The sequence below is a fragment of the Agelaius tricolor genome, unplaced genomic scaffold, assembly GCF_023055355.1.
Source record: "Agelaius tricolor isolate 1412-34295 unplaced genomic scaffold, bAgeTri1.0.p SCAF_2, whole genome shotgun sequence".
Taxonomy (NCBI): domain Eukaryota; kingdom Metazoa; phylum Chordata; class Aves; order Passeriformes; family Icteridae; genus Agelaius; species Agelaius tricolor.
In genome coordinates, this window is record NW_027269262.1 from 44,800,334 (window position 1) to 44,814,537 (window position 14,204).

The 14,204-nt window shown below is 36.9% G+C and overlaps 1 protein-coding gene across 7 annotated transcripts in view; it reads right to left on the bottom strand.

The window, feature by feature from the left end:
* PTPRM (protein tyrosine phosphatase receptor type M) overlaps nt 1-14,204 on the bottom strand; it is a 438,108-nt gene that overhangs the window by 45,146 nt on the left and 378,758 nt on the right. For all 7 annotated transcript variants that reach the window (XM_071417369.1, XM_071417357.1, XM_071417352.1 and 4 more), the window contains 2 exons: nt 10,184-10,260; nt 7,454-7,490 (listed from right to left, as the gene is read on the bottom strand). In XM_071417369.1, the coding sequence (XP_071273470.1) occupies nt 7,454-7,490; nt 10,184-10,260 (114 nt within the window). The remainder of the gene's footprint in view (nt 1-7,453; nt 7,491-10,183; nt 10,261-14,204) is intronic.

The following is a 14,204-nucleotide window of genomic DNA, read 5'->3' on the forward strand; positions in this document are numbered from 1 at the left end:
TATTTTATGGGAGACTGCAGTATTTAATGTACACTGTGAACAAGGAATACCATTTTAACATGTCAAATGTATTTGTGCTCAGTATAGACACAATACATGAACATGCTTCCAACAGAATGAGATTTAGAAACAGCAGAGGGACTCTCCAGTCTACATCTGAATATGCAACTGCACGGAAGAATAGAGATGGACAGGGAAAGAAATTAATCTAATAAGCCTGTATCTTTTTTTGTTTTCAAAGGCAGTGCTTCAAAATCACCTGGGCTGTCATGTGCATAGGTGGCCATATCAACACAGAGATTTCAGTTGCCACCAAAGGATATAAAAGAGAGAAAAAATGACAGATTTCAAAGATTTGGATATGGTTACAAGACAAAAAACCAAATAAAAACAAAAAACAATCAACCAAAAACCACACAAACACGAAAAAAACCCAACTCCCCCAAAAAACTCAAACCATCCAAAACCACCAAAAAACCAAAAAAAACCACCCCACCCCAGTTTATTTGCTTCTTGATACATTTGTTTCTGAAATACATTTTGTTTTGTAAATTTGATACACTACTTTTTTTTTTTTAATCTAGGAGATGAGAAGACCAAAAGCCTTCTTCCTCTAGACTGCTGAAGACCATCTGGTGAATAAACTTCACAGAAAAAAAGATACCCTGACTATGTGATTTTACTGACAAACTGCGTTTCTTGGCCTTTTTTCTGCTTTAGCACTAGGCTTCACTGTGTGTTAACAGGTGTGTTAACAGGACTCTGTCTAGCACCTCTGGCTGCTAGGTACTCCCCCCACAAAGCCCAATTTATGACTGATTTTTTGTCAAAGATGGAAAACTTCTCATGACACATCAGCTTTTCATAATTTGCCTTCCTCTGAAATACAGACATGCAGGTGAATTTGTACAGCTGATGCTGTATACACCTTCCTTGAACAAAAAATGGATTCTAGTGCATAATATAGGCAATTAGTAGTCAGAGCAACATGAATAGATGGTCACCTTTATAATGTTCTTTTCTGAAAGTGTTTGGTTCACAAGGACAGTGTGCTTAGCTCTTGAGTTTCAGAAAGATGACAATTTCCCTGTTTGCAGAATATATTTTAAGTTACATATTTTTGAAGAAGAAAAATATCCTACTTTTCACACAATCTTCTATTTTCTACATCACAACCAAGAAACATTTTCCTTTTGCCTTATTTGCCCCTAATTATTTACTGAAGACTCTCATTTCTCTTACTTCTTTATTCTGATATGCAAAGATCTGTTGTAACTTTTCTAGTCTGATTTTCACAACACAGAATCCAGACCAAGATCTTGTCTTTGAGACAGAGATCTATATATGCTCTGAAGTCCTTTATGTCTGATTTACTGCAGCTCAGTCTGTGCGAGGAAGAGGATAGGAAGAATTGCTTTTTCTTCCTCTGTGGCTTTGACCCTGGACTACAGAAAAATCATAATTTTCTCAAACTTGTTTCACAAGCCACATTGACAAGCAACTGAAAGAACAGCCTGCATGGGATTTCAGAATTTATATTGGCAAATAAATACGAAATAATTATTTATATAATATCTAGACCTCGTTTATATTTTCAGAGAACTTCAAAAGCTGTATGAAAAATGGACGTGTATTACATGCAAAATGTAGACACACGTGAAAAATACAAGTGCCTTCACCTAGCAATGAACCTATCAGCAGTTTTCTAACACTGCTCCTATTTCACTTGATCTGTACACAAAGATCCAGGGAAATGAAACACTGCAAGAAAGCTTATGTCAACTTTGTATCAGAAAACCATTCTAGCTCTGCATTTACAGCCTTCCACCCGAATGGGGTGTCTCATTCCCTGCACAAACAAAACTACCCCACAGCTGTTATGACAAAGACACAAAAATACAGAAATGATGAAAATGGTGAAAGACAGATGCTCTGACAGCTATCACTAAATCTTCATATTACAAATGAAGAGGCAGAGAGAAACTGATATTCTCATGAACCACAAAGTAGTAACTTGTAAAAAGCATTGACTTTGATGATTACTAGTTTTTAGTACACTACACACTGTTTCTTTTTGTCTTCAACACCAGTAAAAATACAAATTTCTAACAGATACTCGAACATAATAGTAATCATGAGTCTTTGGTGGGTAATGGTAGCAAGTGAGCTAAGGTGAATTTACCATATGGCTTCACAATATCACCTATATCAAAGTAGATGTCACTTTCCCATACAAAGGGTCTAATACCTCTGTATGTGTTTAGGTAGGGGCAAAAAGTAACTTTTTCATTTGTCACCACTATTGCAAAACAGGTGAACTTGGTTCTATAAAGCTTCTCACCTTTCTAAAGGGGGGGCTGAGAATGGGCTCATATCTCTGACTGAAGACAGATGGCTTCAACCACCTTTCTAATGTTTTGAAGATTAATAAGTAAAGAACAGCAGCAAAACCAGTTGAATCCTCAAGAGTAATACAGGTACATATAATTCAATCATTTAGTATATATATCAGCAAAACAGCCTGGCTGTTTGCAGTCCCACATACTGCAAAAAAATGACAGCATCTATGAAACTGAAAAATTGTGGACAACTATTTTGCCTTGCTGTTATTTAATTCTCCCTGAAGTAATTTCACATGTTATTATTCATCTGAAGGCTAAAAAAGTAAAAGAAAAAGTTTCTTTGTAAAGAGAAGTGTGGAGCTTCCACGCTGCTGTAGTTGTGACAACTATTTGCGACACAAAAACAAAAAACATGCCAAGGAAGTTAAGAGTATTGTTATTTAATGCACTATTTCTGCTTCAGATGCCTAAAAGGGAAGTTTCAGTTTGAAAGAAAATGTGGTTTTGTTTCTGAAAACCCTTATTAAAATGTTCACACAGCACACAGAGTTGTGTGCGGAAGAAAGACAAGTATTTTGCAGAAAAGAGAAGGAATATGAAAGGGGTTATTAGAGAGGCAACGTTATGCTGTTGGTAGTGAAGACTGTAAACATTTTCCTTGTAAATATTTATTTTCAAAAGTTTCTAACTTATACCTAAAACGTCCTCCTGACTGAAACTTGGCTTGATGTCTGTCTCCGTAATAAGCAATACAGAAAGCAATTTTGCATCTGCTTTACAACTGGATACAGAGGAAAAAAAAGAGGCTGAAAGGCTACACTGTGTCATTGTATCTAAAATTGTTTTATTTTCAAGAGTAACTTTTTACAGTCATTAAAATATGCTCTGAAGTATTTCCACAAAACATCTCAGATCCAGCTGCTCTGCATGCTGCAGAAAGCAGAGACAATCTGAACTGTGGGGAGCATTCAAAAGTCTGAGATGCACAAGAGAACATACTTTATATATAAAGACATGCAGCCTGCATGTGAGATATCTGCTGTTTCACACGACTGACCTGCTTGAAAACCTGCCCTTGTGGAAATGGCCGTGAGTGATGCTGTAGAACTGTGCTAACATTCATTTGTCACTCATCATTTACAGCTGCTGGTGCTGTGGAGGAGGAAGCATCCAAAACCCTTGACAGAGACTCACTAAAAGAAGCTACAACATAGCTCAGTAAACTATGTGAGCTTCAGGAGACACAGAACAAATAAGTACAAAGCCAATTATTTTTTCCTGCTCAGTAATCAAGGTGAGACATGCTAGATCAGAAGTCATGCAATAGTCAGAATATCCAGCACTGTGTGTAAGAATAAGCACTGTACAGATATTCAACCTAATGCTCTCACTGAAGGACCAGGTTAAAATTCATTGATTACCTAACTTCTGTAAAAAAATATCTCTTAGCTGCCAGTAAATTGAGCAGATCATACAAGAGCTCAATATTCTCCTATATAAAGAAGAATTATATCTATGGGAACAAGGGATATATAAAGCAAAATAATGAGTTTTAAATTGCACCAGCCTGCTGGCTCTGCATGACCCAATATGCTGGCTTTTGACGACGGATTCTTTTTAATCATGGTGACTCAGGTGCAGAGCCCATCTGTTGATGCCAATTACATCAGATCACCAAAAGTCTTTATTAGCTGTAAATTCAGTCTACCACTCACATTATACTTATCACATAAAGGAAAATTGCTATTAATTTAGTAATTGAAATTGCATACTCTGAATGCATTATTCTTAAAAGCTGAAGTAAAATAATTTTGGATATTTAGTTAAGAAAGCCTCCATTAAGAAATTCTTTTAAAAAACATTTCCATCCCTAATTCAAGGTAGCAGCAGGATGCTGTGAATGCCAAGGTGCAAAGCTACCAGTCTGCACGTCAGACTCTGGTTAGTATGGAAGACAGTACCACTTCAATAAACAGGTGATTAGGCAACTCCCAGCTCTGTTAAAAGCAGATTGGTAGTCTATTACAAACTGATTAAATTTGCCACTTCTTCACTTCAAACAATTATATTTGCTCATTAACACTTGATATGTTGAATGCAGCTTAAGAACATAGGAAAATTAAATATCAATCATTCTAACTCCTCAGAGATTTAAAACTGACTCACATAATGATATTTTCCTTCAAAGAACAATAGGCATGTGCACCTGTGAAAGCTGCTGTGGAGGAGAAAAGGGAAGATGAGAAAAGTTATTTAAAGATTGATGAAAAGTAGATATCAAGGGAATTAAGCATGCAGCTTAACTCTTGTGCTGCACTGATGTGCTCTTACATACCTGATGAAAGTGTGTTGTAAAACAGAGCATGAACATCGCTGGCCGCAGTGCAAGCTGTGGCACATGACATGCTTGTTACTAAGGCTGACCTAGAATAGAATCATAAAGTATCCTGGGACCTAAAAGGATCATCAAGTCCAACTCCTGGCCCTGCCAACATCAGCCCAAGAATCCCACCATGTGTGTGAGAATGTTGCCCAAATGCTCCTTGAACTCTGGAAAACTTGGTGCTGTGACCATTTCCCTGGAACATACGGAGGCATAGACTGACATGTGAAACAAATGTGTTTCTTTCATAGTTAATGTTGAGTCCTAAAGAAATTCTGGAGATTATTCCCAGTTACTTTATCACTTTTGCAAAACACAGAGACTGCATCTTACTGGAAGTGTGCTTTGTCAGGAAGCCGGGATACTGGAGGCTAACACTAACTAGTCTTTAAACAACTGCATCTATCAGAATGTGGCAGAGAACCATGAAAAGAAGAAGAAGACAATTTTTAACCCTATTGTGATGATGGGAAAGCTGAAATAGAGGAGGGAAAATAAACTTTCTCATGATTCTTCATCATGAAGAACCAGACAGAACACACAAACTTATGAGATCAGTGTTCTTCATTGCTATGAACTAGAGGTACAAACCTGCTTTCCAACCGACCTTAAAAAGTAAAATGTTAAAGATGTAAACCACAAAAACATCACAGCCAGATAATTTTGAGCTTGCTGTAAATTGCATGCTTAATTTAAATTAATTTAACATTATTCAGAGAATCTGTTTCTTACTCATTACACCATGGGAGGAAGGGGTTAGGCATTCCCATGTGCACTTAGCTGCACCTACACAGAAGACATTGATGTTACCCACCCCCAAAATTGACAGCTGCAACAGTCATATATCCTTTGCATCTTGGAAGAACATTAGTTTCTACTCCTCCTATTCTCTTTCTTGACTAGATACTTCTTGACACCATATGAGGAAAAAACATGGCAAAGAAACTGTTTGGACTTGGTGGTGGATCTGGTAAACAGACCTTCTGCACATTATTCACATATAATTACATACTTGGTTTTAAGACCTGAAAGTACAAAACTTCAAGCTTGGCATTTGCTATTCAAGTATAATGATGATTGTGATAGAAATGATAATAAATTATAATAAACATTGTGATAAAACAGTATTTAAACTTTAGGTGGGGACCTATGAGAAAGATATCTGGGAGATCTTCTGGTTAACTTCCTGATGAAAACTTATTGCAAACTAGAAGTTAAAGGCCAACTGTTTATCTTTTTAGTTTAGGTTTCAATTAAAAGTGAAGAAAAGTAACATCATTAGGTAAATGTTAAATGGAACAAACCATTTCTTCTTTGAAGAGGAGGGTGTAAAAGTCCAAAATGAATAAATCAAATGCTGCATTTTTGTTTCTGTCTTCCTATCTGGCTGAAACCATGACAGTGGCTTGTCTGTAGAGACTATGGGCTAAGGAACATGGTGGGTGGGCAGCAGAAGGGAAAGACGAAGCACATTTACATGGCTCATATTGTAAGATCACAAGTTCTGAAAGTATAAAACTCTGGTCTAGAAGTGTAATGTTGACTCTAGTGAAGTGGTTCTGGAAATAACATCTGTGCCCTGCCCCACTGTCATCTGATGTGAAGCAGCACCACATTTGAGACTGTGGAGAGCTGAGGTACAGCAAGATATACATACGAAACCTCCCACTGGTTTAAGTGGGGACTGGAGGCAGCAGACTCTGGGAAACTTAAGAAACAACTTCAATCACAGCAAGATGCCTTATTTGACATGGTCAACATTTTATTTGCTTTGATTAAAAACCATTTAAAAAGTATGTGAGCTCTAAATCCAACACATGTTAAGATTATTCGGAGCATATTATACTCAGTACTCCAGCTGGGTCCCTTAAAAGGTTGAAATAACATCTGTGGGTGGACCTCAGCTTTCTCAAATCCACAAGCACATGCAGGAAGCCCTGTCACAGACTACCTATTACAAAAAAGATTCCCTCCAATCAGTGGAGGAGCAATCAAATTTTCACACACGCTATCGAAGCATAGGCAGGAGATTGGCATATTGTTCAATATTATGACTAAGTAGTCACAGAAGACTCATTCTTCCCATTTGTTCCAGCTCTGAACTTGACCAAAAAAATAAATAAGGACTGCATCAGAATGCAAAAATTATGTCTTGAAGACAAGTACAAACTGAAAATTAATTTGTGTGTTGATAAAAGAATAGGCTCTTTTTCTCAAGCAAGCATTTAAATGACGGCCTGTAAAACTGTCTCTGTAGAACCCTGTGATGAATCTTCCTGCCAGTGTTTGGATGTCTTTTGCTCCTCTACCAAAAGCTGCTAACTCAAGAGTTTTGTATTTTAAGGACCTGGAGCCTAGTTATCATTGAATAGTTAAGAGAACATACATTTTCCTGACACTGTTGTCTCTCTGAAGAGGTACAAAACATTTCTACCATGAATCATTTCTTTTTTCATGAGTAACAAAATGCTGAGTAACTTCTTTGAAAAAGGATGCATTTAGCTTTTTTACTCAAAACCTGTTTTAACACAAAGGTAAAGTACTGCTCACTTGAAATACCTGAAAATTTGGTAATAATTCAGTTTCCTTGCTTCTACCTAAGTGATTGAGCCGACTCTACCCTGGATATTGACTATGGCAAGAATTCACGTTAGACAGAATAAACTGCAATCCAAGTACCAAAACCTCTTAGCCTCACGTAACTGGAAGGAAAGGGTGAAAAACTTACCTTGTGTAGCAATGTAGTGATTTGGTCTATGATACCCCTAGAAAAATTGAAAGGAAAGAAAAAATCAGCAATTTGCACCTTGGCTATGTTCCTATGTGTGAAATGAGTGAAACTTCATTTAGGATAGTATTCAGTCAATGTCACAACAATACAAATAATATTAGATGCAAAAGATGTTTTCAGTTGGGGAAGGGCAAGTGAGAAGGGAAACAAAAGCAAATGTGTTTTCAACAAAATACTTAAGTTGCAGCCTTGTATATTAGGGGCCAGAAGTAATATGTTCTTTTGGTCCCCTGTTGGCTCTGCTGAGAATGAACAGCTTGAAATCCTCTCCAGTCCTTGCAGTTAATGGCATCAGGTGCTCACAGTGTCTGAGATATTCCTTCACCTATTGCTGTTGACTGCAAAGCCTATCCCTTTTTAAACAGTAAAAAAATGTCAGATTTGCATTCAGCGTGGGGAAGGCAGGAGGGCATGGTGTTCACTCTGACCATGGTGGTTTGTTTATGTTTTATTTCTCAACAGTATAAAGGACTATAAGTTCTTTAATTAAATCGTTTGGTATGAACATACTTTTCCAAGAAGAACATAATACAACTCTGATGACAAGAGCAACTTAATCACAAGTTGGCCAAGCAATAAGGACCAATACTCTATGCATTCTTTGCAACATGGAAAATGTTGCCAAAATTTAATTATAGCATTTTTATAGTATTTGAATTTCTGATGTGATGGGAGTGTCACCAAATGTTTAGATCATGCACCAGTATGCTGATCAATCCAGTTGTGGGTGTGTTAATATTTGAATAATAGTTATGATGCATTGTTAGTTATCAGCAGGAAGAACTTAAGGCTGTAGTACATATGCCATTGTGATTTCTTTGTGAAAGAGCAAGGGGAAATGCAGTCATACAAAGTGGGAAAGAATCAAAACAACTGAAGATACTTAACATATTACAGAAAGAATAACATGAGTTACGGAATGGGTTTTTTTCCTGCAATGTGTTACCTAATCCTCAGTGCCTGGGATCAAACACTTCCATATCCCAGTGAAAAAAAGCATGGGAAGAAATGCATCAGAACCATTGTGTCTATGATGGTGCCATTCATCATTAACGTGCTATACTGACAGCATGACAACTGCAGTAATAACTGCATGCAAGAGCAAAATTAAAGCTGCTTCTGTACTAGAAAAACCTGTGTTTCTAGCAGAAACCTGACTAGCAAATTATAAACAAACATGCTGTGTTTTGTGGCAGTGTAGTCTTTGGAGGATGCCTGCAGTCCTCCAAGCTTTGCAATGAAGCCATCTGCTGAGGCTAGAAAGGGTCACATTCTCTCCATCCTTTTGTACTCCATAAACAACAACAAAAAAGTTTCTATGCAGATATCTCTCAGCATTTTATATGAAACTGTATAATCCAAATCTTTATTTCTCATATCTCATAACATTTTAGAGTAAGATCCAAATCTGACACAAGAACGTACTACCAGCCTAAAATGAGAACAATCCTGAATGGTGGAGAAAATGTGAAAGTGAATTCAGATCTAAGTCCCCAGTGTGAACTCTCTCCTTCCTTTCATGACAGATTACTCCCTTCAGAGATTAGTGTGGTGTCCAACTAAATATATTTCCATATGTGCCTTCATTACTTGGTGACTGTGCTATTCTTTCAAACAGCAAGGGACTGAGCAGAAATCTGAGCTTAGTCTAATGATTCTTGAATGTGCTTATAAACATCAGTAACAAGAGAAATCTTCAGAAAGTTCCCTCAGACTTCATATTGTTACAACTGAAGTACTACTTTTCTTCTATAGCTCTAGTTCCTCCACATTCTGAGAAACAAATACCTGTTACATTCCTATTTCATACTAGTAATTAAATCTGAACTCCAAAATCTGACACCATTTTTCAAAGGAAAAAAAACCTGCTGAACAAGAAATCTTTAGCAGGCACAATTTCCTATGAAGCAGCAATTGTTTTACTTAGCCTAACATCCAGCACTCCATGTAAACAGTAAAATTACTAACTTTGCTATCCATAGACTTGTGGCTTTAGATAAAAAATATTGGCTTTTTAATGATTTTCAATTCTACTTTTGAGCTCAGTCTTTCAACCAGAAACACCTTGTCTCCTAAAGAATTTATTTTAATGTAAAACATTAAGTTAACATGATGCAGAATGAACAAAGAAGCCACTTTCAATAATTAAGCAGCCTACATATTTAATGAAATGTCTTGCTTGCATTAGAAATACTGGTTAACAGCTGCAGAATATACTTTGAAGGCGACTTAAAAGTGCAGAGATGACAAGAGACTGCAAATCTCTGCATTAGGCATTACAGAGTTTTGTCACATTAATATGCAAACAGCTTTCTTTTAAATGTGGAATGATGCCAAGCTGTTGACAGAAAGTGAAAATAACATTTTGCTAGCCCACATAAGCACCAGCAGGCAAAGTAGCCATACAGTGTTCCTGGCAAGGTTTCAGTCCAGTGGCAGTTGGAGAAAATGACTCATTTCATTCACTGATTGACAAATCTTTGAGGCTTTTCTCTTCCTTTAGTGCACACCTAGCTTCCAAAGGTAGCACCCCCCAGTGCTAAACAATGTTAGCAGCTGTTATTAGCTGTGGTATCTATTACAAATTGTGAATAATGTGAGAATAATAAGAGTTCCCTCTTTGACTGAAGACAACATTAGGCTTGTTGCCTACATCAGGATACGCACATCGATATAATTCCCATTGATGTAATCAGAACTTGTTTCTCCTTCAATAGGCTGCAATCTCACTCGAGAATGATCATCTGAAAAGGGAACAATGGACAGGAAAAAGAAGTAATTAAAGACATATCCAGTAACACAGGCCTAATCAAAATATTCCTTTATAGTCAAACTAAAACCTTAGAAATTGCAAGTTCCTGCTTATTTTGTTGAACATGAAAACTGTATCTACATTTAATTCTCATTTCAGTCATTCACAGGCTTTCCAAATCCCCTCTGGTTTTCAGTATGAGTTTCTTAAATCTTATAATGTGAAACCCATTACAATTATCACTTTTGCCTTGACCCCCTGCTTTTGTCAACAAAATAACATTAAGTTGTCAAAGGTTTATTCATTTGGAAATGCTTCTGCCCGTACTGAGGAGGAGCTGAAGTCATTCAAGACATAATGCCACCTCAGAGTTTTTGAACTTGTTATCTTTTCAGTAAGAGAGAAAGCAAAACACAGTAATGGCAAAACCCAAGCAGTAAGACAATGGCTTTGTCACTGAATTTTGCTCCACTGCGGTCATCTGTAGCTATCCAGGACTGTGAAAACACTTCCAACTTCATTTTCTAAATTCCAATCCGAAACATCGTAGCATGAATTCATCTCATAACAGCTGCCTCTTCTTCTCTATGATATAGGAATTGCTAGAGGCTAGTTTCCACTCTGCACAAGAGTATCTGTAGGCTGGCAGGGCTCCTTCTTCTCGGAGACTTTGTAAGCTCCTCTTAAAACACAATTTGAGGGTAGGATCTCAAGGATGCAGAGATGGTAAGCAGCCACTCTATTGCTGCCTTGTTTATGAGGTACTCTTGCTAATTAGATTACCTGTGTATTATTGTTTTGCTGCCTGCCTGCTGAGCTAATATTACTTGCAGCTGATGTTAGACCTTCATGAGGGTCGTTATTTTGCTGTAAATGTAAATAATCATTAAAACACCCAAACCTGCCACCCGTGTTCTGAACAGCTAGTTCTGAAGCTTTAAAATTCCTAAAAGGCAGCAAATAAATGAAATAACCTAAGTGGCTTAAAAACCCAACTTCATTGTAAGTAGCATAATTTCGGCCCACATTATGGTGAGGGAAGACCAGGGCAAGTGCTTCTTAAAAGAGCATAGTTTTAGAATTGCAAGTCAAGAGAGAAAGTGGTCGAGGTGAATTTTTCACCCCTTCCTCTTATGCTCCAAGTCTTAGGAAACAGAGATCTCAGAGCCTCATTTATTTCCCTGGGATTCCCTTGGGAGAGAGAAAGGGCGCGCTACAACCCCAAACATAGTAAATCAGAAGGAATTAAAATTCCATCTCCAGGTTCCACACAGGTCTCACATTGCTATTTTCTTGGAATTATTTCATTCAACAGTCTTTAAGAATGAGGTTTCCAAACATGCTGAAATATTTGAATCAGTTATGTTAATCAGGTCAGCCTTTCAGCCTTTTTATTCACTTTTCCAAGAATAAAAACTTATGGAGCTGTGACTTCCCATCACATAACCCCTGCTTGTCTGACTCTACCAAGCTATGCTTATCCAAGTGTTTTGCTATTCTATGCTTAATTAAGCTATTTATCAGTTTCTTCAGAACAGCGGTTTGGCTCACAGGACCTTAATCCTAAAAATCCATCTTACTTAAGAAAGATACTAAGAAACTTTCTAAGCTCCAGCCATGCCTGCTGCTTTTACAGTTTTGGGACCTGATCCAACTTCTGCTCAATTCAGCAGACTCAGAAGTCAAGCTTGCTTGGACTCATGGTGTATCTTCATCTATATTTTCATGATTTTGTTGCCTTACAGGCATTCTCACCAGGACAGCTCAGGCTAGTAAAAATCTACACTTTTGCATTTCTTGAATTACAGAGGGCAAGGTTCAGTTGTCTAAGCACAAAACATCTCACGACACTTTATACAGCCACCAGGATATACTGCCTAGCTTTCAGCTGCCACTCTGGAATAACATGTCTCTCATATTTACTGCGCTGCATTCGTTGGTCTTGCACAGATGTCCCAGGCCACCTGAAATGGCATCACAAGTCTGTATTTAGGTAACTGAAACCCCTATCTGATCACTTGCCTAGAAATGAGCTCCATATTGGACAAAACAAGCTTAGATTGCCCTCTAAGAAACATCTTTAAAATGTAACTTCCTGTTATTTGACTGATTTATACAATTGAATAATATGCAGTTTCTTTTCTTTACATTTACAGTATTTTATTACTTTTCCTGGAATAACTCTTGCTTTGATTAAGCAAAATAAAGAAGTTATTTTATACCTACGTCTTCATATCATCTCTTCCCCATTTTTCTTCTCATATGAATTATTTTAGCACTGCATTCTCAGCTAGGTTTCTGGGAATTCTAGAGGTAATGGACTGTCCAATACCCATTTATTTGCAGTGGAACTGGAGTGACTCCCTTTTTTTATTGCTTTGAGAACTCAAGTTAACTCCTTACTGCATGGCAACACTTGTTAAATTGAAGAAAATCCTTATGTCAACACAAAGAAATGTTACTGTGTCTGGGCTGTGCTTCTGTCAAGCAGATTTAAAACTGAGAGGTACACAAGCCATATTCTTCAACGCGTGTGCTGGTTCTTAAATAGTCTCTAGATTAACTGTCTATATTTTTAAGGTATTTTTTTCCTTTATACTTCAGCTGCTCTTGACAATTTATGCAGCTTTTAAATACTCTCTTTTCCATCTCATTGTTATTTTGATATCCTTCCATTAGGAGATCTAATTTAACTTTCCACTGATCACTTAAGCTTTTAAAATTATGTATCTTAGGATAAATTTGTCTTTGTGGAATATGGTAATAGAAAACAAATATAAGCATTTTATTCTCTCTTGCCTCATGTTACCTACAACATGCGTATGCCAGCCTGCAGACTGTGATCTCTAACAAGACCCTTGAGCACCTGGTTGATTAGCATGCCCAGCCAATGACCCTTTCTTGGACGTGGACTCCCAATTCTCTGCAAATCAAACCATTTATAAATGCCTTACCTAAAATCTTTATCTGCTTTTAAAACCTGTGATCAATACTCTCTTCTCATTTAGTCAATATTGAGTTAGGTAAAAATAAATACAGAACCCCTCCCATTCCCTCAAGATCTCTCCTGAAGAAAAAATGAATAAATTTTACCAAAATCCATGCCTAACCCCACACAGTTATGGCAGAAACATAATTTTTCTTAGGTGATGAAAGATTCATTTATCAGGTTCATGCCAGGTATAGTTTGTAATGAGAAAACATGAAGGTTTTTTTGTTCAGTAAAGAAAGAACATGTTTTCTGTGGGTGGCTGGACTGTGATCATGATTCGACTTTTTGTAGCCATTGTCATAAAGTGGACAGGGCACACTTGTAGCCAACTAAATGCACATCACTTGGGTAACATAAAGCATATTAAAATTTTGACAATCTCCTGCAACGCTGGATGCTTGTTGCTATTGTTTTAGCTCCCTCCGAGAACAATAATGACTACAAGCAATAATATAACAGTAGTATCTTGGGAAAAATTAAAACAAAAGGGTAAATGGATAGAAAAAAATATGCTATGCAGAAAAAAATATACATTTCATCAGAATCATGTACCCATAGTTAGTGGCATCTAAACCACCGTATTTTTAAGTGTTTGAACATAGCATAAAAGAGCAATTTATTAAAATGCTTTTAAGCTGAAGCATATACTTTTTACAATTATCTGGGACAAATTTTCAAAAGTACACCATTCAAACTGTACCCTCAGACTCTGAGAAATGCAATTATTTATCCAGGAGAAAAACACATAAAATAATTAAAAAGTTAACTACCCCATTTGCATACACATATTTAACAACAACAAATAACAAATTGAATGATAAACTGTGGGCAGTTTCAGCTTTTAAGATACTGCCTTTAATTCTAGTAGATCTTAATTATAACTTGAGTTGTCTTTGTTTTCACAGCCACATAAACAGGAAGTGTTATTGATAAAAACTCCATCC